The sequence below is a fragment of the Drosophila biarmipes genome, chromosome X (assembly GCF_025231255.1).
Source record: "Drosophila biarmipes strain raj3 chromosome X, RU_DBia_V1.1, whole genome shotgun sequence".
Taxonomy (NCBI): Eukaryota; Metazoa; Arthropoda; class Insecta; order Diptera; family Drosophilidae; genus Drosophila; species Drosophila biarmipes.
The window spans coordinates 15,080,515-15,104,396 of NC_066611.1; the positions used below are offsets into that span (position 1 = coordinate 15,080,515).

Here is a 23,882-nt window from a genome sequence, read left to right on the forward strand (position 1 = left end):
TTTTTTTAAATATTTCTTTTGCTAGTTATTTACTTTACTTTATTAACATATTTTATTTTAAATTAATTTGTTATTTATTTTTTTTTATTACTTATTTACTTTATTTATTTTATATAAATTTATTTTTTATTTATATTAAAGTTTTTTTTAGAGCCCTTCGGCTTAGATTACCTCTTTCACCCTTTCAGCCTTTTTTAATGAAAACTCTTGCCTTTTATATATTTCTTTGGTTTTTTATTTTCTTTATACCTTTAATTTTTGTTTTATACATATTTTAACTTCACAAAAAAAATATTTGTTCTTTTTAATTAAATGTTTTCATGCTCATTTTTGGTTTTGGTTTTGCTTGTTTTTTGGTTCATGCAGTTTTGCATTTAAACGACATCTCATTAGTTTTGAAACAATGTGTTTGTTTTTATTGCATGGAAAGTTTGTTCGTTTGGTTTTATCATTTAAAATTTACACCAAAAAAGATCAGCTATATTTACGACTAGTACATTAGTATATCTGTGTATATACTCGTAAGTTTATCAATTTGTAATTGTGTTTATAACGTGGCTCAATCGTTTGGCCCAGAAGATGTACATCGATCGATTGATAACACTGGAAATTCTCTTAGTGGCTTAAAAACGTCGTTCGTCCGATAACAATTCGGTTTTATATTTTGATATACTTCCGCAGGCCTTTCGGAGTCCCCCAATAAATGTCGCTCTTAGGCCTATGCTATGACATGTATTTTCTGCTCTTTTATATCTTTTTTTAAATATTTTTTTAGCTTATCTCATTTTAACACATAGTATATCGCTCACAAATAAATGGCTAATACAGTTTTTACATTAACAACTGAAAATTCAAGTGGTTCTCTAAAACGAGAGTTTTTTTGTCGTCAATACTTCTTCTTGTTGTTATTTAATACTTACTTTCATTGGTAAAATTTGATTTCAACAGCTTATAAATTAGGAAAAAACACACACTCTATATGCATATATTTCTTTGTGTTTACAATTACTTGCGTTTCTCTAATCGTTAAGGCTTAGGCCTGGAAAATACTTGCAACTAGGTTGGCAATCCTCCAATTTATCAATTTTCCATTTTCAATTTTCCTCACCTCTCGTCTCTGTCACTTTGCCAACTTTTCCTTTGGTTTTCTGTAGTTCGTTATGTTTTTTTCTTGAAAATTTGACACTTTGTTTTTGAAATAGATTTTTTGCATTAGTATTTGATTGCTAATTCACACACAGATAAGTAGAGAGAGATAGAGATAGCTAGAGAGAGAGAGAGAGAGATAGAGGGGGATGTGTGTGTTAGTCTGGGGTGGGAGGTTATTATATATGCCTGCTATATAGCACTTCTGTGGCTCCTTTTCGATATTGTCGTGCCCAAGATCAGATCGATCGTATATACTCTATACACGCCGTGGGAAACCAATAGTTCGAGGGATCTAACATTGAATAACCTTGGAAGTGGGCAGAGAATCGATAACATTTATCCAAAAATAATACAGTTCGTCTCAAACTACGACAGCAACAGTTTTGTATAGTATATGGGTTTTTCGTTCATTGGACTCGGTTTTTGTTCGTCTATTAAGAGGAAGTTTTATTGTAGTTGAAAGCTTTTTGTGGGTGTTTCGGCTAAGGTACAAATTTCGCTACAGGTTTCAATCTAAGTGGAATAGAGTTTTTGTCAGCCTCCCGCCTTGTTTCGATTTTTTGTTGTCGGTTACTTCTGGAAGACTACGGCTAAGTACACAGCTATGTATTTTAAAAGGGTTTAAAAATGCAACAATTACTTTGAGTTTAGAGTTTAATATAGAGAAAGATTTGTAGTTGGTTTAACGGCGAAGAAAACCCACTCACTAACTATGTACAACGAGATGTCCAATTAACCAGTTTCCATTTATCTATTTCTAATAGTTCTCTCCTTGTGTTCCTGGTGTCCCTTAGTTCTAGCTACAAAAAATTACAATTACACACCTATGCACTTGATAAATACTGTATGCCTTGTATATATCTATACACATATCTCAATATATATATATATATATATATATATTCTTGTGTATATATATGTAAATATAATATGCATATACAGCGGATATCGGTTTATGCTACTTGTTTGTTTGCTGTGGTCCAATTTCTGATTCAAACATTTGTTTTTATTTGATTTAGCTTGCACACTCGCACACACAGCAGGCACACACACACACCAGATATATATAGTATACATGTAGCCGGCCGACTTGATGACATTCCATCATTGTCACTAATTTGCTAATGGAGAATATGCGGCAACAAGGATGCGTGGAAACAAAACACTCAGCATTACGCATACGCCCGGGGGAGCACTTCTCCAAATCTCCTTCTCATTGCTCCTCGTATTTGTGGCTATTATTTTGATTTACACATTTATTTACCTACTGACATTTTCTTGTGTGTACAATGTGTGCGTGTGTGTGGCGTGTGTTTACATATATTTTTTTCAAATAGAAAGTCAATCTGGTTCCAATCAAATGTACTTAGTATTTTTCCTTGCTATTTCCCGTTCGTATAAATATAGTTTCTGTGTAATTTAAATTTCTCTCTATATATGTTTCATTAAATCGTTAAGGATATATTTTAGTTTTGGTTTCTTTTTTAGTTTAGTTTCATTGTGTAAAGCTTTCGTTTCGTACATTTTCAATTTTCAATGTCAATTTTTGTGATTTCTTTGGGCAAGCAGTGGCACTTCCGGTGCCGAGGTGTACTTACACTTGAGAGCAGCGCTGCACTGCTTGCAGCCCTTTAAATGCAACCCTGCCGATAATGCCGATAAAATCGAGTTGTCGTTGGCCTTTACAATTTTTCCGCACATTCTCGTTATTTTCACAGTTGCACAAACACATCCATAATTGCATATTTATGGACATGCGGTGCCTAGATTTTTATTTTGGCAGATTCGTGTTGTCTTTCTCGCTACGCATTTCATTTAGTTTCTATGCAAATTTCTGCACGTGTGTGGGTGTTTATTCAAGCGTGTGTGTGTGTGTGTGCAGGCCGAGATGAAAGAGATAGGAAGAGAAAGAGAGAGAGAGAGAGAAAGGGAAAGAGAGAGAAAGAGAAAGAAAGCAGATATTTTAATTGCCATTCACGAATTTCAATTCCCATGCGTTTGCATCCTTGTTTTGTCTTGTTGTGTGCGTGTGCCCGTGTGTGTGTGTACGCGTGTGCCAGTGTGCGTGTGTCTCCTTGGTGTGTCCAATGTGGCATAATGAAAACAACAACAAAAGCATGTCAAGCAATAACAGCTAGCAAAAAATTTAACGCTCAGCAAACTTCACAACAATTTTCGAAGACCACGAATTTCGATAAGAAATAATGGGAAATCGAATGGATTTTAATGGCAGCCTTTTGCATTTATCCAATTAAGTAGAAAGCTGCTTTAAATTAAAACAAAAAACCCTGCTCCTACATTTTTTGCCCCGTTTTATTTGATTTATTTGTCGCCTCTTTTTTGGCCTAGGCGAATTCGGTATTCAATTTGCATTTCAATGACATCGGTGTTTTTGTTAAAGCTAAATACTTTATCGACTGAAATTGGCCTGTTCATTAATCTGCATATTTGTTTTATTCAATATGATTTTTGAGTATTTTACAGAATTCAATTAAAGTAACGGCAGCAATTCAATTTTCTGCTTTTACTACGTTAATTTTCAGCAAGAATACTTTCATGGAAAAGCCCAAAGTGAGGCTCTCAAAATAGTTAAAATTACTTTTCTTAAAATGCTTTCTCTCAAGATCTCCCTGTGCACACATATCCAAACACACACCCACGCACTTTAAGCTTAGTCTTTAGCAAGCATTTATCGTTTGAGCAATGTTCTCCCACAAACCCTGCAATTTCGTTTTTACAATTAATATTAAAGTTCTTTTTGTGGTTTAATATACTTTGTTTTTCCATCACAGCTAACGTCAATTTATATATAACTCTAGGACATCTAACAACAGTTCTAAGAAGACTTTTCTGGGCACAAATAATAGAGGTCAAAGAAACATAAAGTAAATGTTTGAATGCTTTTCATATATTTTCATTTTTGGTTCATTTTCACTTACATTTTCTATAGATTTATATGTATTTAAGACTATAACACATTTGACAGTTTGCAACATCAATCGATACACACAGAGAACGTTTTCAATTATTTTTTATAAACTTCATTTAGCGAATTATAGTACAAATAATAGGGCAAATCGGGAACTTAAAGCACATATACAGTAGGGTGGATCCCGGGTTTTTAATTTGAAAGGTTGCTTTATTTTGTATTATGTTTATTTTTCATATCTTTTGGACGTGGTACCTTTGGTTCTTTTTATGAAAATCATTGCCTTAAAAAATGTATTTACAATTTTTTGGTAGGAAAATTTGTTTTTTCCCCCTATTAGAACCGCTGACTAATGGTAAAATCGAATTATTTTAAGAAAAATTAATGTGTTCTTCTTTATTTGTTATTGTACACATCCCTATGTATTTATTTTTACTTAAGTTTGCCAATTTTGATTTTTGAGAGATCCACCCTAGAACACACACATATAATTCATAATAGCACAAAATATATATATTGTATACATATATTGAAACACCAAGAGGGGAAAGCGCTTTTATAGGGACTGCCACATAAATCTCTAGGGACTTGAAATCATTTTTCAAGTCGCTCGAAAGTGGGCTACGACATCTTTTGGATCAAAAGTGTTAATGTTGAAGCATACTTTCAGACACATTTGTAAGTGGTTCTGAGCTAGTCCAGAGATATCAGTGGCATCGCCGTGTTTATTTCAAGGGAGGACTGTGGTTTTGACTGGGGTGCAAGGTGGCTGGTTGGTTGGGTGGTGCTGGCAAGGATACTCACTGCTCACCGCGATTAGCAGGAGACACCCTGCTTGGCCACCGTGTACCAGGTGCTCACGGTGACCAGCGACGGCGAATCGGGGGTGGTGGGCGGCTGAGGCTGCTGCGGATTGACCTCGACCTCGGCGTCCGCCCCTCCGCCCACGATGACGTTCAGGGGCGGCAGGGGGGCGCGGAGTTCGCAGCTCGGGGGCGGCTGTGAAGCTGGCTCTGCTGGTGGGGCAGGTGGTGCAGAGGCAGAGGCAGGCTGGGCTGCCGGGGATGGGCGGAACTTCCGCGGGCGGGACCTGTTCTTGGCCTTCTGGCTCTGCGACTGGGGGTGGTGGAAGTGCATGGGCTGGGGGGTGTGAAGGTCGCGACCCACCTGCGGCCCCACCTGCGGACACCGGAAGCGGATGGCCTGCTCGTTGGCCACATTGATTTCCGGCCACCTGGTGGTCTGCTGGCCGTGATGACCCTGCTGCCCCGCATGGGCCTGCCTGCTCTGGTGGCGCTTCCTGCTCTTGCTGCGCTTGCGCGACTTGGACTGCGATTGCGATCGACGGCCTGATCTCGGCTGCTGACCCACCGACTGCGGCCTCTGGCAGTGGCGGCAGACAAAGGTTCTGTACTCCGCCTCCTCATCGGAGTCCTCATCCCCATCGTCCTCCTGCTCCTGCTCCCGCTCCCGCTCGTATTCATCCAGGACATTGCAATTGAGTGTGGTTCCGGTGGCCGCCGAGGCGGTGGTGGTGCTGGTGGTGCTATCGCCATCCATGTCGATTATGTGACAACAGTTTTGATGTCTAGTGCTATGTGGTTGTTTCTGTTGCTGGTTTTGCTGTTGCTTGTTCTTCGTCTTGTGGTTGGACTTACGTTTCTCTGGCTGCTCCTGCTGATGCTGCAGATGCTGACGTGGCTGCTGGGCCGGCTGCTGATGGCGCCGCCGCCGGGGCACCGTGTACTCATCGCCCTTGTCCGTGGGGTATGGTCAGAACGCTGTGTCGAACACGGACATCGACCGGGAGATGGCGTCGTCGTTGCGACAGGCCTCCAGGAACTCCTCCAGCGTGACCACGCCATCGCGATTGGTGTCCATTTTCTAGGGGGGAGTACCAAAAAGCATTAGAACTATGCAAACAAATTATCATTTTAATTTTTTTTTTTTTTAGATTTTTTAAAATTCTCAGAATTTAATGTCTTTAGTTACATATTTTTTATTTATTGAAGAGCTGAATTAATGTTTTCTTACCAAGCTTTTAAGCGATTAAATTTTACTGCTAAGTATAACAACTTAAATTAAAATCAAAATTGGGAAGTACTCAATTTTTCTATATATTTTTTTTCCTAATTTTTTATGATAGTTATCTTGATTATTAATAATAAAAAACTACCCCTAATGAAAAAGAGCAACAGCTGGCCTTGCGAACTGCTTGCCATTGGCACTGCTTTGACGCACTACTTCCGCTTCCGGCGCCCAAGAGCGTGCTACGGAATTTTTATTCAGAGCGGCGGACAGGACAACTTCGAAATGGTCCTCGAATGATCCTGGCCATCTATCATCAATTTCACTCCCGCACGCCGTTGTTTAAGGGCTTTCGCCGGTCGCATTTGCTGCGCTCAATTTATTCCAAATGCCAACGACCGCTAATGACAACGCGTGACTGGCAAGCCAAACAGGACGATGTCCTGCGGACGGAGGATTCACATTCGCCAAAAAAACAGAACCCCGCCACCATTACCAGCCTGAGTTGCTGGCCAGCAAATTGAAATAGACAATTTGAATTTGCATAATGCAAAGTAAATAAGTTTCATGTTCGCGCGAGTCAAATTCAAATTGTACGCGCGTAATTAGCATAAATAATGGTCGAGAATGGCCCCGGATTTGGTATTTTGTATTCGGAACTTTGGATTTCTGGACGGCCAGATAGCTGGAGCTGGAGCTGGAGCTGGAGCAACTCACCTGGAAGATCTGCTCCACCTTGCCCTTGATCTTCTCCTCCTCGGGACACTCGTCGGGCAGGCGGCCCATCAGCTCGTATATGGCAGTTACAATGTCAGTCATTTCCTCCCTCGTAATGAAGCCGTCGCCATTGATGTCGTACAGCGAGAAGGTCCAGCGCAGCTTCTCCTCCACGGAGCCGCGCGACAGTATCGAAAGTCCTTGAACAAAGTCCTGTGACAGGATGAGAAATAAGTTGGCATAAATACGGGGATTCGAGGGGCGGCGGCAGGAGGCGAGTGCGCCAAGGCGGAGGCGCAGGCAGACACCCGGAATTACAGGTATAAAAGAAATTGAAAATATGTTTTAAGAAATTGCTCGTAAACCGCAGTGGCTAGAGGCAGGCAAAGGACACCTGCGTTCAGCAATATAGTTATTGATCTATGGACTAAGAAGGTCTAGAATATATGTATTACCTTTCTATGTGCCTTGAATCATTATTTTTGAACCTCTATTCAAAGCAAAATATTTTAAAATACAAATAAAAAAAAATACCTTTACTAAGCCATTAAATTTTTTAAATTATAAAATTAAGCGATTGGTCATGAATCTGTATTAAAGATTAAATTTATCTCCAAGTTAAAAGTGCCTGCGGCTTAAAAAAAATGGTATTCATTGCCTTATTAATTTATTTTATTCCTAAGTAATTTATATTTAAAAATCCTTTTAATTTTACCTCAGCTGTTCGCCCCGCACAGCCCCTGAAAAACCCCGAAAGCCCCAACTTCCGGCTGCTGTTCCTGCCTCCGCTGGAGTGGACATTTATTTCTATGCTTTGTATGACAAATGTACCTAGATAAGAACTTGCTAGGAGAATGGGAGAAAGTTTTTACGACCCCCCGAGCGCCTTTCCCTGGTCTCGAGGAGGTGTTGAGGCATTTTGGTAAGGCCGCAGCTGACGGAGGACTGAGTCCTGCTTTTGCATACCGAATGGCACAAATTCCGGGGGCGAAATACCGAAAAAAAGAAGAACTTCTGCAGAAAGAATAAAACGTAGATGTAATGCAAAGGGGAAAGTGGAAAGGGAGGAGCAGGAGTAGGAATAGGAATGAGGACAGGGGCATCATTTGCGTCTTGTTCTCTGGCCATTTGGGCGATTGCAGCGTCCGACTAATTTATCAAACCGAAATAGAAAAAGAAGAGCCAAAAAAATGGCAGGAAATTCGCCGAAAACGAAGCAAGAAACTTTCACGCTTCGACGTGGACAAATTACAGAGCGGCAAGCTGGCAAAACAAGCTGAAAATTGAAAATTCGAAGTGAAGTCTGCTCTCTGGCCGAGTGATTAAGCGGATTTATGATAGTTTTTGCCTGCTGACCGATGCTTTGCACTGCTTGCTGGCAGTGGATTAGGCCAGGATGCGGACGTGGATAGCGAGGCAGGCAAACGAGTGGCTTGGAGCTGCTCCTTCTGGTTGTGTCCTGCTATTGCACCAAAAAGAGGTATTTTTGCATAGTTATTTGACTGCCTTTAAGTCGTTTTCATGGTCACAAAAGGCTGGGAAATAATCCTTCGGTTCGTAAGGGCTTTTGTCAATGTGGTATAAAGTTAAATCTCTTAAGCAATATTGGTGAATTAACAAAGAAAAACTCAGCCAATCTGGTTTATTTTTGTTAAGCCGTCTGATGGTATAATTCTTTTTTGATGATCTCACCATTTTAGTTGTCTAAAAGTAGTCAAGAAAGTATTTGTAGCCAAGAAGTACAATCAATACATTCGAAAAGAAGATTATCATTTATTCATAGCATACTTTTGGACACTTTTAATGAAATGTATTGATAAAGTTAAAAAAGAAAATTAAACATATATGTTAAGCAGTCTTCTGTTATAATTCCCCTTTAAATAATCTTACCATTTAAAGTGTGTAAAAGTAGGGAACACAATATTTAAGACTCAGAAAGACGATTTTTCTGCGTTTATTGCATACTTTTGGACACCTTAAATCAAATTTAAGTGATTTTCATTCCAAAGAAAGTAAAAATGTTTGAGAAACAATTTTAAATAAAGTTAAATACTTTTTTTTTCTATTTTTTTGGCAGTACAAAATATTTGTTAAAGGCATTCATTCGCTTGAGCAGGAATGCAGATTCCTTTGGCCATTTGATGTGCGTGATTCAAGGCATTGTGATTGTGCGAATTGACCAGCATATTTCCGTTTTGTTTCAGGGTTTGTTTAAGTGATCAAAACAAACTGCTGGCTGTTTGCAGCACTCAAGTGTCATGTTAACCTGGTTGCCTTGCCATACTTCAGTGCTTGCCAAAGGCGCCCTTTTGCAATCCTTTCTCCGCAGTCGCCATCGAGTCCTGCCGGATTCTATATAGGGTAGGGTATGTATGTTTTTTATATTTATTCCCCCGCACTCCCACTCGATTGCTTTTATCTCGCACACTTGAGCAATTTATCTTTTCTGCCAGCGTAAACGGGTCACACACTCTCTGCCATTTTACCCCTGGCATATTGGCCCTGCCCACAATTTCACAATTTTACAATTTTACAATTTTACAATTTCACAATTTCAATCAGTAGGCCATCAACTCTTTGACAAGTTGTGTCGTGGGAAAAAAAAAAAAAAAAAACAAAACAAAGTGCGTGCTTACGCGTTATTATTTTGTTATCTATTCTTCGTGTGCTAATAATAGCACAGATCATAAAAATTCGGACGCTGTCTAGCGCAGTGTCGGCAGTGGGACAACAACAACAACATAAGTGTAGTGCGACAAGACTGCATTTGTGCCCGCTAGGGCATCGCTGTTCCCCTCACACTGCGCGCAGCCGTACAAGAGGGGCAATAAAAGCAGTGATTGACTTACATTCGACTTTGCATAAAATCGAGAGAAATGGCAAATACCAGAGAAACAATGCTTCTGGGCGAAGCTCTGAGAAAAGCCGTCATGGACGAGGTGATTCCAGGAGAGTTAACCCTGGCAAAAAATCTGGCCACTAGCGGCAAGCTTAACTCATATGGTATAGCAGTATCAAGCAGTAATGCAGCCTGTATCACCAGTACTCTGACAACAACTCACAGTCCAATATATACCTACACTACATCATCACCCAGCATATGCAGTGGCATGCGCTCAACGCCTATGCCTCCTAAAGCATTAAGCACTTCTATAGACTTCCCCCCTCTACCGGACCTCAATGAATCTGATTCACCCAGATGGCAAAAAATCCAGAGCCAGAAGAGGAAGGGGTCATCGAACTCACCAATAAGTCAACGAAAACGTGCCGATATTAGAAATTTAGAACCCAGTGACCCTGTGTCAGCAAACAGGTTCGAAACACTATCAGTTGATGACGATGAGATGGACTGCAATAGTGTGGACGAACCATCGACTAGCGCTGCAGCAGCGGCTTACCGTTCTCACACCGCTTCTAAGGCTAAAGACAGCAATGCACATAACAAGAACGCAAACGTACAAAGTAAAACTGATTCATCTACGGTAAAATCTGCTTCTACTGGTAGTCCAAAACCACCACCAATCGTTCTTATGGACGTGACAAACGTGAACGAACTTCTTATCGCTATCGAGGAAGTTACAAATCTTGAAAATGTTGAAATCAAATCCTCTGTGGGCTCCACTCACAGAATCTACACCAAAGACGCAAACACCTACAGGGCTGTAGTACGACAACTAAATTCCCTGAAAATTGAATTCCATTGCTATCAATTGAAAGACGAGAAACCATTCAGAGTTGTTGTGCGAGGATTACACCATTCACAGCTCCATCATAAAATCAAAGAGGAATTACTCAGACAGGGGCATAAAGTTCTATCAATATATAACCCAAAAAGCAACAAGAGCGGTGAACAGATGAACCTCTTCTTCATTAATGTAGAAAAGAATCTAAATAACAAAGATATACTCCAACTACGATCTCTATGTCGCCAACGCGTCCGTTTTGAAGTAGCCAGAAAAGCACAAGACATAGTGCAATGTAGGAGATGCCAATCGTTTGGTCATACTGCAAGATATTGCTACAGACCTTTTATCTGTGTCTCTTGCGGTGACTACCATAAATCATCAGATTGTCCCAGAAGCAAAGAAGCACCAGCAACTTGCACTCACTGTGGTGAAAATCACCCAGCTAACTTCCGTGGCTGCAAATCCTATCAAAAATTGCTCAAAATGAACGAAAATGTACAGAAAACCCCAAAAGTGAGCATAAACAATAACTCTACACCCAAACATTATGAAAATGGAGTTTCTTATGCTCAAATAGCCAGAAATGCAAATCCAATCACGGAAAAACAAAACAAACGACCAGGAAACCTAACAAATAGGCTACAGGACGCCATTCAACAGCAACATCACTACGGTGCAAAAAATCATGCGCACTTTTTCCCAGATGTGTCACAACAGCAAAATGCACAAGAATCTAAACTAGAAATGGCAGTTGCATCGCTCTCAAAAGCTATCGAGGGTCTATACGCCATGCAAGCCCAGATGCTGAAGATGCTGGTTGCAATTAACGCGCAACTTACACAATGTCCCAAATAAAAATTCTCACCTGGAACACGCGAGGTGCTGCCGGCAAAATGACGGAAATCGGCCACCTTGCGGAGAGAGAGAATATTGACATTCTCCTTCTCACTGAAACGAAGACATCCAACCTTCAACTATTTGGATATGAAGTCTACACTTCAAATCTACCTGACGGCAGCCACAGGGGTGGAGCTGCAATCCTGGTTAACAAAAAGATCAATCACTTTCCCATCGAGCCAATCGTCCATGCTAAAGTCCAAATCGTGGGTGCCAGAATCCAAACATGTATAGGACAAATATTCATCGGATCAATCTATTGCCCTCCGAACTTCAGCTGGACTCAATCAGAATTTGATGACATATTCGCTAACTTCAACTTCCCAAGATCATTTATCAGCGGAGACTGGAACGCCAAACATCCATGGTGGGGTTCTGCGATCACCTGTCACCGAGGTAACTTACTTGCCGCAAGCGCCATCTCAATTAACGCCAACATCCTGGCGACTGGAGCACCAACATACTATCCAAGCGCAGTAAATCGAAGACCATCCTGTTTAGACTTTGCAATTTATCGCAACATTCCACACGACAAGCTAAGCATCAGAGACAGCTGGGACCTTGAATCGGACCACCTATCTCTCATCACTACATTAAAAACAGAAGCCATACAATGCACTCAACGTAGACAACTTCTTAGCAAACACACAAATGTAGCTGTTTTCAAGGAAGAACTATGTAGATCGATACGCCTTAACATTGAGCTCAACTCTGCTGCTGAGATTGACGACGCTGTAGACCTCTTCACTACCAACGTGACAAATGCGGCGAGGAGTGCAAACGTGTACACTGCAAACAATCATGGCAGAGCCCTCATACGCCACTCGAATAGAATTGACCCAAACATTGCAGAGATTCTAGTCCGTAAGAGAGCACTGAGAAGACGTTATATTCGAACGCACAGTCCTGAGGATAAAGCTCAATGGCATAGATGCGCCAGAGAGCTTCACGTTGCCATGGCTGAATTGAAAAATGCGCAATTCGAACATATGCTGACCAATATGGACTATTCTAATGATTCCATTTTTAATATGTGGTCCTTTACCAAAAAAGTAAAAAGAATGCCACAGAAAGTTACGCCTCTGAAGAACAGCAATGGTAACTGGTGTCGCTCCTTAGAAGAGCAAGTACAAACATTTGCGGAACACCTTGGCGACAGATTCACTGCGTTTAATTTCGCATCCGAGGAGGATATCAACAGAATAAACGAAATACTACAGCGCCCTTTCCAGATGTCACCTCCAATAAGACATATCCGTCTGGAAGAAGTCTCAAACATGATACGTACCCTCAAAAGTCGAAAGGCGCCAGGTCATGACCTAGTAAGCAACGCAGTACTTAAAATCCTTCCCAAGAGAGCACTATTATTTATCACATTGATATTCAATGCGATACTTAGAGTGCAATACTTTCCCAAAAAATGGAAGAGTGCTAGAATCAGTATGATTCTAAAGCCAGGGAAACCGGAACAGGATCCATGCTCCTACCGGCCTATCAGCCTCCTGCCCTCTTTATCGAAGGTAATGGAAAGGCTGATAGCTTCCCGACTTATAATACACCTAGAAGACAATGATACTATCCCAATGCACCAATTCGGATTCAGAGCCGGCCACAGTACGATTGAGCAATTGCACCGTGTAGTCAATCACATCCTGAAGGCCTACGACAATAAAGAATACTGCAACGGCATCTTTCTTGACATACAACAGGCATTTGATAGAGTTTGGATCCCGGGACTACTAGCCAAAGTCAAAACAGCGCTGCCAGCCAACCTGTTTAAGCTCATCAGATCGTTTCTCACAAACAGAGATTTTTGCGTCCAGTCCAGAGACGCAATCTCTGCAAATGTTGCCATTACAGCTGGCGTTCCCCAAGGAAGCGTCTTAGGACCGCTACTGTACTCCATCTTTACAGCAGACATCCCCAAGCCAAGCTATGAAGAAATGACCTACGACAACAGCAAAATGCTGCTGGCCAGCTTCGCTGACGACGTCTGCTTTCTCAGCTCCTCGAACAGTGAGACCGAGTCTTCACAAACGCTGCAAACCTACCTCAACGAATTCGAGAAATGGGCCACGGCGAACAATATCAAAATCAACGAAAGCAAATGCGTAAACGTTTGCTTTACGTTACGCCGAAAAACAACTCCGGTGGTCCACATTAATAATGTGGACATAGAGCAAGCGACTAAGGCGAAATACCTAGGCCTCACACTGGACAAACGCCTAACCTTCCGAGAACATATTGCCAGAGTCGTCAAAATGTGCAACCTAAAGCGGAACCAATTATTCTGGATGCTAAACAAGAAAAGCAAACTATCTCTAAGATGCAAGCGGCACATTTATCAACAAATCATCGCACCAACTTGGAGATATGGAATCCAAATTTGGGGAGTGGCGGCTGCGTCCCACCGAAAACGTTTCCAAACCGTCCAGAACAAAACATTAAGACAAATCACTGGCTGTGAGTGGTTCGTTAGCGGCCAAACGCTTCACAATGACCTAAACCTGAGTCTTGTTGAAGACCAAATATCGTTCTTCTCAAGCAGGTACAACGACCGTCTAACTGCCCACCGTAATCGTCTAGCCCGGAGATTACAGGGGGCTATCCCAATTCGCAGGCTCAAAAGAAGACATTTTGGGCTGCTCCTAAGAGACTAATATGAATATATTATTTACTTGAAACTAGTCGTAATTTGATCTACTCCTATATACCAAGTTGAAAACTAATTATAATTTATAATTAAGAGATTATTTACTTAAGAAAACATTTAGGTTAAAGGCTTTAATTAGATCTGTTCCTGGATTATATTAAATAAAGATGTTAATTAAAAAAAAAAAAAAAAAAAAAAAAAAAAAAAAACAATTTCAATATGGCCCTGACAGGTTTGCTGTTACCCTGTTTTTGCTGCTCTTGCCGCAGCCATTACTTCTGCTTCCACTCTCGTTGGCAGTTTAATAAACGCGAGTGTCATGCAAATCGCGCATAAAACACCTTGCAACAATATGTGGGGCTTAATTGAAAAGCGGAAGTCTACTTAGTCAGACCGTCACACACAAAACTAGGGAATTACTGCCGGCAGAAGCGTAGATGGGTGGGGGGCGTAGGTGGAGCGCATGGAGTGGGGGCATCATGGGTTAAGGGCGCTTCCCTGTACATGCTTTATATCGAGTACGTGCCTCGTAGTCATTACAATTTTGAGGTCATTATTCAACAACGAAAATGGCGAGCAGGCAAAAAGGCAAAAGAGCTGGCAAAGATAAGCTGTTGAGGGGGGGGGAAGCGGGGGAAAAGCGGTGGAAAGCTCCCTCAGAGATGGACGGCTGACGTGATTGCGATTATTCCTTGCCAGACACTCGAGGATGTAACGCTGACTACTGGCCTGCAATATTGATTTGCAAATTGCACTTCACTGTTCATAAATGAGAGCGAAGGCTGGCAAATGATCCAATAAAATATTTATATTGTTGCAAATGTGCAGACCAACTTTCAGTGCAACGGGGTTTTTTGTTGGCGGCCTAATTCTGCATTTTTAAAGTATTTAATATGGTAATTGTGTAAGAAAATCATGGAACTATGCTCTACACACTATCTTAAATACTAAATAATATATTTATATGTCCAGTAACAAGCCCCTGAGATTAAAAATTTAAGTATTAGATACATAAAAATACAATTTTTGTATATGCATTTAATAAATTATCTACAAAAATAGGTAATCAGTTATTTAACTTTTGAAAAATAACCAAGAATTTATGATTTTTGAACATAGATTGCCTGTTATTTCAGTAATTTTAGTCATAAGTTAAATAATGATTTTTAACTTGTACGACTTGGATTTATGGATTTGGGGAAAAACCTCATGCGTGTCACGCTCTGCTCTCCTCAAAGATTTCCCTTTTTCCCAGGGCTTTCCCATTGTTTGACTTGGGTTTTGCGTTTCTGTTTAGCTGCCTTCCCGGGTATTTCTTTTTCTGCACTTCTGACTGTGTGTCTTGGGCTCGCCTACTCTTGCCTTTCCGCCTTGGCCCTTGTTTTTTCTAGCTTTTCCTTGTTTTTCCCTGCCCCGCTGCCCCCCTGTCCCTACGCCACCCATAAAGTCACAGTGCCTGACAAAGTTGGCGTTAAAATCGCCATAATTCATCGTTTCAATGGCATTGTGTGTGCTTCCTGCCCAGCCGAGCCCCCTGAATCACCATCCCCTGGCCACAATCTCGGCCAGCTCCTCTGACAACCGGAAGTGGAGTTCATGCTCGGACATTGCTGGGGCAGTCGCAAGACACTGGATAAACTGCAAAAAAAATTATTCGCATTTTGCATGCGCCACAGGGAGGGGGTGCTAGCATTTCCACACCCCCTCCCCCTATCCGGGGAAATTTATTCAGTTTTTCTTCTCTTTTATTTTCGTTTTTTTGACAGCTTTTGTTTTGCATTCCGCACTGGCTGCAATAGAAACGTTGACAATGACAGGCGACAGCAGCGAAACACGCGAATTCGCTGGAAACTATAGATTCCCCCCTCGGCCCGCAGCGTTTTATTTCAATTTCGAGACATTTCACTTTGATTTCTGAATTTCTGAATTTCGAGCATTATTTTTCGGCTTCCTTGCCATTTTAGCCCACAGCAAAAGCAACAGCGAAGGAAAAATGCTCTCTGAATATTCAGTGGTTGCATTATAATTTTCATTTTCCATTTTCCGTGACCGCATCTAATTGCCGCTTCTCCGCATTTTGGCGGATTATGGTTTTGCTTAATTCTCAAAGTATGCTAATATCACAGCAAATTAAGTCAGTTTTTCAATGGAAAATATTCAACTAGTTTGGTTTTTAATGCATGTTTAATGATATCTCAAAGATGTTTCATAAAAATGGTCAACATTCCTTTCAAATTGAATTAACATTCATAAATGTTAATATAAAAAATTACTTTACCATGTTCAAATATTTTATAGAACAATTCTTGAATAAAAGTATTTTCTGTATGTTTCTATGCTTTGAGTATAGGTAAAATGTAAGAGCTTTCAGTAAAAAGCGCTATCTTTAGATTTTAAAATTTAATAAGTAAAACTTTTGATTTGTAAACAATATATATATGTTGTTAAGAGCAATGTTGTAAGAGCAACCCGTTAGATCCTAAATTGATCCTTGCTTTCCTGAATTTTCTCATTTTACGACCCAATGACGAAACAATTTTGGGGACCCAAAACCTGAGCGTCCTTTGAGACGGCAAGGGAATTATAATGGGGGGCGTCTGGCCTCTGAGTGTGTACTTTGCGTATTACAACTTTTATGCTGCGCCAGTTAATAGAGCGCTTAAACATCTATCTGGCGATACTCTTTGTTCTCGGCTCCCTGGTCGCTGTCACTAATAAACCGTAACTAAAGGCGCTTACCAGGCCCAAACGAAGGAGATGAAGTTGCCCCATGGACCTCCGCCTGTTTGTACATCTTGTTGTTGGCTTCGCGGGGGCCTTTTGCAGCGTCATTTGGCCCCAACCCCTATCTAAGCCCTCGTTTAGCCCCCTTTTTACCGCCCCTCTGAGCCAAATCAGCTTCATTTAGAAACTCACGATGCCACACAACTTTTGCTTCTAAGCTGCACTGGGGAAAGCCGAACGAGAAATGTTTAAAAAAAATAATACGAAATAAGTACAATAATATAATGCAAAATAATTCATATGATAGAGATGTTTAATTAAAATAATAAAAGATAAAGCACAAAAAATTAATTTCAATAAAATATAATATTCGAATACAAAATAATTTATATGTTGTTCATGTTCATAATGACAAAAATATATTTTTTATTAAAATAAATTATTGAAAAACCGAAAATGAAATACATAAGATTATTTCAAGGGCTTTTAAAGATGAATCATAAGAATTGAGTATGAAAATAAAACGTTTCTGTTGTATACTATAGTTGTTTTTATAATTAATAATTTTTCCAAATTATATTTTTTTGTAAAATAGAAATGTTATATTTTGGCATGTTAAGTGTGGCTTCATAATAATTAATTAATTAGGTATTATGCTAACTTTCGCCCAGTGCCCTCGCCTCAAACCGAAGCAGAACTCAACTCGACTCGGCTGTCAGCCATATTTTATACTTAAAATGTCTAAAGTAATTTCATTGTACTTAAGTCTGCGGCCCCGCCCACACAGCGCCCATCCGCCCGGTGACCTCAACAATTTCACTTTGCGCCGCATCATCGTGCGGACATTAAGGGACGCACCGAGTAAATTAAATTGAATTGCCCGAGCCAGTGTTTGCCCGTACTCGAGGATGAAGATGGAGCCTACGCATTTGCCTGGCCATTCAATTGGCAAGATTAATTATCGATAACGATAGCCGGCGATAAACGGCAGCGATTCAATCACAACTACGGCCACACCACACACTCCACCGGAAACGGACTCTCGGACTCTCCTGTCCGCTCAATTATGTAGTTGGCCATAAATTTGCCCGGCTCTCAACGCCCTTGAACGCATGGAGCATTATCAGACGGAAAAGTCGTACAGGTACACTGGGAGAAACGGAGGTCACAAGATGTAATACTATATTGTTTTACCTTGATATGAAAATAAGAAGAGGGAATAACATAAAAACAAATGTTCTCTCTTTGATGCTTTTATACTTTTTGTGGCAATTTTTTCTTTAAAAATCTGTTTTACTTTCAAGTTTAGTCTTCCAGTGTAAGTAACCACAAATGGCTGGACATTAGGCTTATGGCTGCGTTGCCTTGTGTTCGCTTTAATTGCAAATGGCTTCGACAGACAGCAGTAAGTGCCACAAATTGTTGTACGAAAGTTGATTTCCAAGACAATTTCTCAATTTCCTCCCAGTTCTCGATGGTCCAATCTAAATCGCAATTTCGCCCCAGGACCCACACACGACCGAGCTCCATTAGTTGCTCTTCATTGGAATTGAGATTGAGATGGAGCAACCTGGTCAGAGGACCCAAAACACACATCGCACACGGAAATGAGCTGCTCAAATGCTTCCCATTGCATTTCTCATGCTCGTCGCTGGCCGCAGGCCTTACTTTGATGTCGCACACTGTCGTCCGGGGGGGCGAGGCGGGGCGGGTTCACAAGAATTTCCTCAGAATTGAAAACCAATGCCGTCGACAGGGCACTTTTCACATAGAATTCATGTATATCATTAGGGCCAAGGCCGGGTTTTGTTAATCGAAATTAAAATTATGCCAGGGAATTTGAGAAAATCACAAGAGATGTGAAAATACATGGGACTAATTTATTTTTTATTTTTATTTTAAATGCGATTTTTCATTGATTTTTAACTATTAATGTTTCCTAGAATATGTCGGAATTTCAATTTATATAAAATAGAAAGTAGGTAATAAAAATAACATGGTAACCCTTTATTTCCCTAGCTGATTAAGTTTTCTGACAATACAGATGGGGTTACCTCCGTCTTGGTCATATAAGATTACCCCAAGCCAAGTTAAAACATAAAAAATAAACCCACACTTACCTCGAAGCTGACAATGCCGCTGTGATCCTGATCCAGTGTATTAAATACATAGTGCGCGTATAAGGTTGGATTGGCTGTTTATGGTGGTGGTGGCACATTTTCGACGTTGTGGGTTAAATGAAAGTAAGAGAAGAAGGGCGTTAAATGAGAACGCTCCGCGGGTTAGCTGCTGCAAGCTGGCGAGAGTCGACCAATTAGGTCTCAAATGAAGCGGTTAAACTTTTGGTAACATTATCAAATGAACGCTAGACATACAAATACGCACAGACACACAATTAGATGAGCATGTATAATACCACATACACAAGGAAAAATAGTAAAATCAGAGAAACAGAGTGTTAAGTTTGCACTTATAATTCTGATTCTGTAAATAAAAAAATAAATGTTTAAATAAATGTTACATATTTTCTTATTAAAGAAAGTATCCTGCAGTCTTCTAAGCAATGTATCTCAATTTAAAATAGATTTCTATCTGTGTAGGGAAACAGTAACGGTTCGATAGTTCGCCGGTATAAAGATATGAGTTTGCTGCGAAACTTTTATGTGGGTCGTCTTCGTCTTTCGAAAACTTTCGCTTCTCCTTACGGTTTTGTCAACCGCAAAAGTTTTTCCATGTTTTCGTTCCGGTTGCTGCTTTTATTTTTTTAGTGTGTGCTTTTTGTCTTTGCTGTTTATCAGTGGGAAAAGTCAACATATTTCGGGACTGGGGATCGCCGAAAGTTTTGTTCTGGCTGTTGAGGGGGCTGAGGGGCTCGACAGAAAGGGAATGGGAAACAGTTTGCAGCTAATTATGCGAGTGTCTCCTGTGGCAACTGATAAGCACTGCTTGCTCGTGGCACTGCTTGGAAGCGGAACTTAAAAAAGTGTTGCCTACTTATGAGGGCATTGTGACTCGAGGCTGGTGTTTTTCCTCTCTGGCGAGATTTCCCAGCCATGTTATCGCACTTTTCGACTTTCAGCACGAGCACTTAGCGCTCTTAGTGTCCCCGCCGCCATTTGCGCTGTCAGAGAAATTTCTTTATCTGGCCATCACATAACATTTTGATTATTGCGCGCGCTCTCTCACTGGCTCGGCTACTTTTTTACGATTCGCGTTTATGTTTACGGCTTGATGCCGAAGTTTTTTTTTGTTTTTTGTTTTTTTTATTTGTAGGGCTTATGCGCTCACAACGTTTACACCTCTTTGGCAGGACGACGGCAAGGCGTCAGTTCATAAAGCCGCTTCAATTGCCATTCGGTGCGCGCCCCGATGCCCCGAAAGGTCCTTCTTGAATTGTGGGGTCGTAAAGCCAAAGTTCAGGGCATTGGCGAATTTTGTTGCATTTACTGTTGGCAGTCGATAACGCAATTTGCGAGCAGGTTCACTAGCTTGCTTAATCAGATTAGAGTTCAACTTACGGCTTACTTAATTTTGCAGCCTGAGTACTTTTGAAAGGGCTTTAGTTCGGAAGGAAGTAATTGATTTAGATCAAGAGTGGTTGAGGTAAACTATTGTTTTACTGATTTCATTAGCCGTAGTTCAATTAGGGAACTTCTTAAGTGCAAGCAAACATTTCAGGGCTTGAACTTTAAACTTAAAGCCACGAAACGCACTGTATCCTCCGTGTGCACATTTATTTGTCCAAATTTATTGTCGCCGTTTGATGCTTAATGTGTTTTTATGACGCATGACGCAGAGTGCCACGCCCACAAGGTCAAAGCTCAATGGCAAAGATGGCATCTGCTTCTCTGTGTTTTTTCGCGTTGTGCCAAATCAAAAATGACTGCAAATGTGCCATGTAAAAATTGTTATAAAATTTGCGCAGAAATTTGCTAAAAGAAACGGCGCGAAAAGCAAAAAAAAATGCGAGGGCATACAGGCAAAGTGATAAATCACCAACTTTGATGATGTTTTTTGTTCTCGGCCACCTGCGTGTGTGTGTGTGTGTGGCAAAGCAGCTTATCAAAATAAAAAATGATTTCATTATTTATTTTTCATCAGATAACGGCAGACATGATGAAGAATAAGAGGCGTCGTCGTCGGGGGGAGGGAGAAAACACATAAGCGCCATGTTTGCAGGGGGAACTGCTTGTTCTTGTTCCTTATTTCCGTTTCCGCCTGTCAATGGGGGCGAAGCCACCATTGTCGCTAGGCAAAATAAGTTTATTATAATAATTCAGTGTCCCAACATGTGTAGCAATAACTTTTCCGGCTCTGGATCTAAGCGGCAGTACAAATGCGGCCTAAACTGAATTTATGGCCCATGTCTGGCCGACTGCCGAGGTGCAAAGGAATTCTCTCAGCAATTTGTAGCAATCAATTGGAATTATTGGTTGTCTCTGGCATGAAGCCTTAATCTTTGGCCTAGACTTAGGCATTTATTTTATCAAAAACCAACAACATATAATCCCTTTTGTAATCTAATACATTTAATTATTCACCGCTCAAGTTTAAAGTTGCTACAAATAAATCCCCATTTTAATGCCGGCGATTTGTCACATTTAATCTAATAGAAGGATGTGGAAAAAGTCTAATTTTGCTTTTAACAAAATTAGCCACAAAACGGACATAATATTCTCGGTGAGTAGTCAGCCCTTTCCCCGACTTTTCTTTACATTTCTTTGACATTTCTGTGTGTTTGGCCACTGAACCCTTATCCCGAATTCCCAGCCCGCAGCGGACCCTTGCCCGCAGTAATCTATCAGAAATTCAGTTAGTTACCGGCCACTGAAAGCATCCAGCCCTTGCCCTTCCTTTTTATCCTCGGTCTCATCTTCATTTTCAGCTTTTGCAGATGTAAATGTAAATTGTGCACAAGCAAAAAGCTGGGCAGAAATAAAAAAAATGGGGGAGCCGCAAAAAAATGCAGAAAAAATTTCACTTGTTGTTAAAACGAGGTCAAGTGGGTGGCTTGGCTGCCACGCCCCCTGCGCGACCGCGACTTGTGAAACATGATTTTGCTTTTTATGCTTTTTTGCTAATTTGCTTTCTGCATTTCATATTTCCAGAAGCCAAGGGCCAGCTTGGCCCGGCCAAACAAAGAGTCGCCTTTTGGCCAGGCTGAATATAGCCAGGCATCGTCATTAGCATCATCCTAGTCGCAGTCCCTAGGACCCATCTCCATCTCCACCCCCATCCGCATCATCATCATCCTTATTTGGCTTTCCCCGATGATCATCATCATCGGCAACTCTTTGGGTCATACGGTTTTATCAATGGCTTTTGCCTTGGGTTGACTTTTTCGGCCACAAGGATGGGGCAAAGTGCTTGGGTCGGTGGGAAATCTCCAGACAATTGCCATTTGTTTTGTGGTCCTTTGCTAATCGTAACTCTCATTTTCATTTCCATTCCCATCCGAATTCCGCTTTTCCGTTTCCGCTCTTGGCCCTTTAGCCCCACTTCGATTGGTATTGCTGCTAAGTGAAAGAAACGATATACAGCTTTCGGATGGAAATTCATTTTCCTTTAACGGCTATATATGGAGTGAAAAGAACACTGCAAATTAAGGAAAACTACACTGATAAAAAATGTAGATAGCAAAGAAAATAGAGGTAGAAAGTTTGCATCAAGTATTTGCTTTAAAAGAAAAACAGGATATTCAAAACAAATAGCAAAGAAAATATCTTCATATTGAGTTATACATTTTGCATCAAATATTTGCTTCCAAAGCAAAGCAAGTTATTCAAAACATAACAATTGCATGATTTAATTTTAAAATATTTAAAACAAGGTAGAAAAAATGTGAGATTTTACGTTATTAAAATAAAAATGCATTTAAAATAAGTTTAATATTTATTTTTATAATATTAATATTATTTTTATTATTTTAACTTATAGATAAAAGTGAAGACCCAACTCAAAATACCAAAAAGGATACCCACACACACACACTCTCTTAAGATACATGGACATGAACAACAACATGAACCAACACAAACGCAACAAAGTACTAAGTAGTTAAGTCAACATTAAACTAGAGGTTAGTTAGACACGCAACTGGAAGGCAGGACACACATCTAGATCGATTTCGATATTGTTATCGATACTGGGATGTTGCAACTCGAACTACACGATGTTTTTGGTGGTGTGGTGACTGTACTGTTTGGCTAGCGTCTGACACCGATAAGTGCTAGCGCTATCGTTATCGTTATCGGTATCGCGATCGCTATCGCCATCACTATCGCAATGCAATTAAAATGGCGCTAATGCAGGTAAGAGCAACAATACAGTAAGGCAGGCGTTAGTAATCACTAGTCAAGTCAGAAGGGTTAACGAAACAAAGTATACTGTACCGCACGAACCTCCCTGTGGAAAGAACTGCGAGTAGATCACTTTGAAGGTGTCCTCCTTGACGACGCCCGTCGGGCACTCAGCCTTAAATCCCCGGTAAATTCGTTTGATCTCGTCCTCCGTGAAGCGCGTGGCGCGGCTCAGCGCACTTAGCGAGTCGGGCCTGTACCTTGCCGGCGTCTCGAACTCCTCCAGCTCGGAATCTGCAAGTTTAATGGGAAATTTTACAAATTAAATGGAGGAAATATTTTATTTTTTTATAAAAGTTTTAATTCATTCACGGATTTTTCATAAATAACAAACTAGCGCAAGGGAAGTAAACAAAAATAGATAGAACATAAAAAGTTGTTCGGCAAAAACTTGGTCACTTTTTTTTTGTTGACAATGACTTTCAGGATTTTTCAAAGATTCCTTGGTTCCCTAACGAATTTGCAAAGGCAAAGTCATGAAACAGTGACGCTGTAAAACTCTTAAAAAAGTTCTTAAAGTTTCATAAACTAAATAATGTTGGAGGGACTCCTCTTATTACAAGTTTTTTATGTACTTTATGCCTCAAATTTAGTAACCACAAATTAGTGTGCGAATATATTAGGTAACTCGAGTTTGTTTTCTCCTTAAATCAGTCTTTAAAACCCATTTCTAGGGCTTATTTAAAGCCTTGTTCAATGTTTTTGAGATGTCTCGACTTTAATAACGTATTTAAAGAGCC

At 40.5% G+C, this 23,882-nt stretch overlaps 2 protein-coding genes across 11 annotated transcripts in view; one reads left to right on the top strand and one right to left on the bottom strand.

Moving 5' to 3' along the window:
* The window catches only part of LOC127011515 (uncharacterized), a 121,139-nt gene that overhangs the window by 21,788 nt on the left and 75,469 nt on the right, over window positions 1-23,882 (top strand). The gene's annotated exons all lie outside the window — the stretch shown is intronic.
* Window positions 213-23,882, bottom strand: part of LOC108032369 (serine/arginine repetitive matrix protein 1) — a 93,747-nt gene continuing 70,077 nt past the window's right edge. For 5 of the 10 annotated variants that reach the window (XR_007763247.1, XR_001768608.3, XR_001768606.3 and 2 more), the window contains 5 exons: window positions 23,176-23,376; window positions 18,904-18,977; window positions 6,824-7,036; window positions 5,737-5,962; window positions 213-2,983 (listed from right to left, as the gene is read on the bottom strand). Coding sequence is in view for 2 of the 10 variants with exons in the window: in XM_044092896.2 (XP_043948831.1) it covers window positions 4,895-5,824; window positions 5,873-5,962; window positions 6,824-7,036; window positions 18,904-18,977; window positions 23,185-23,376 (1,499 nt within the window). In the remaining 8 variants the exon portion in view is untranslated. Of the gene's footprint in view, window positions 5,963-6,823; window positions 7,037-18,903; window positions 18,978-23,175; window positions 23,377-23,882 lie in introns of all 10 variants that reach the window. The other 5 variants (XR_001768612.3, XR_001768610.3, XR_001768607.3 and 2 more) reach the window with 2 other exon arrangements.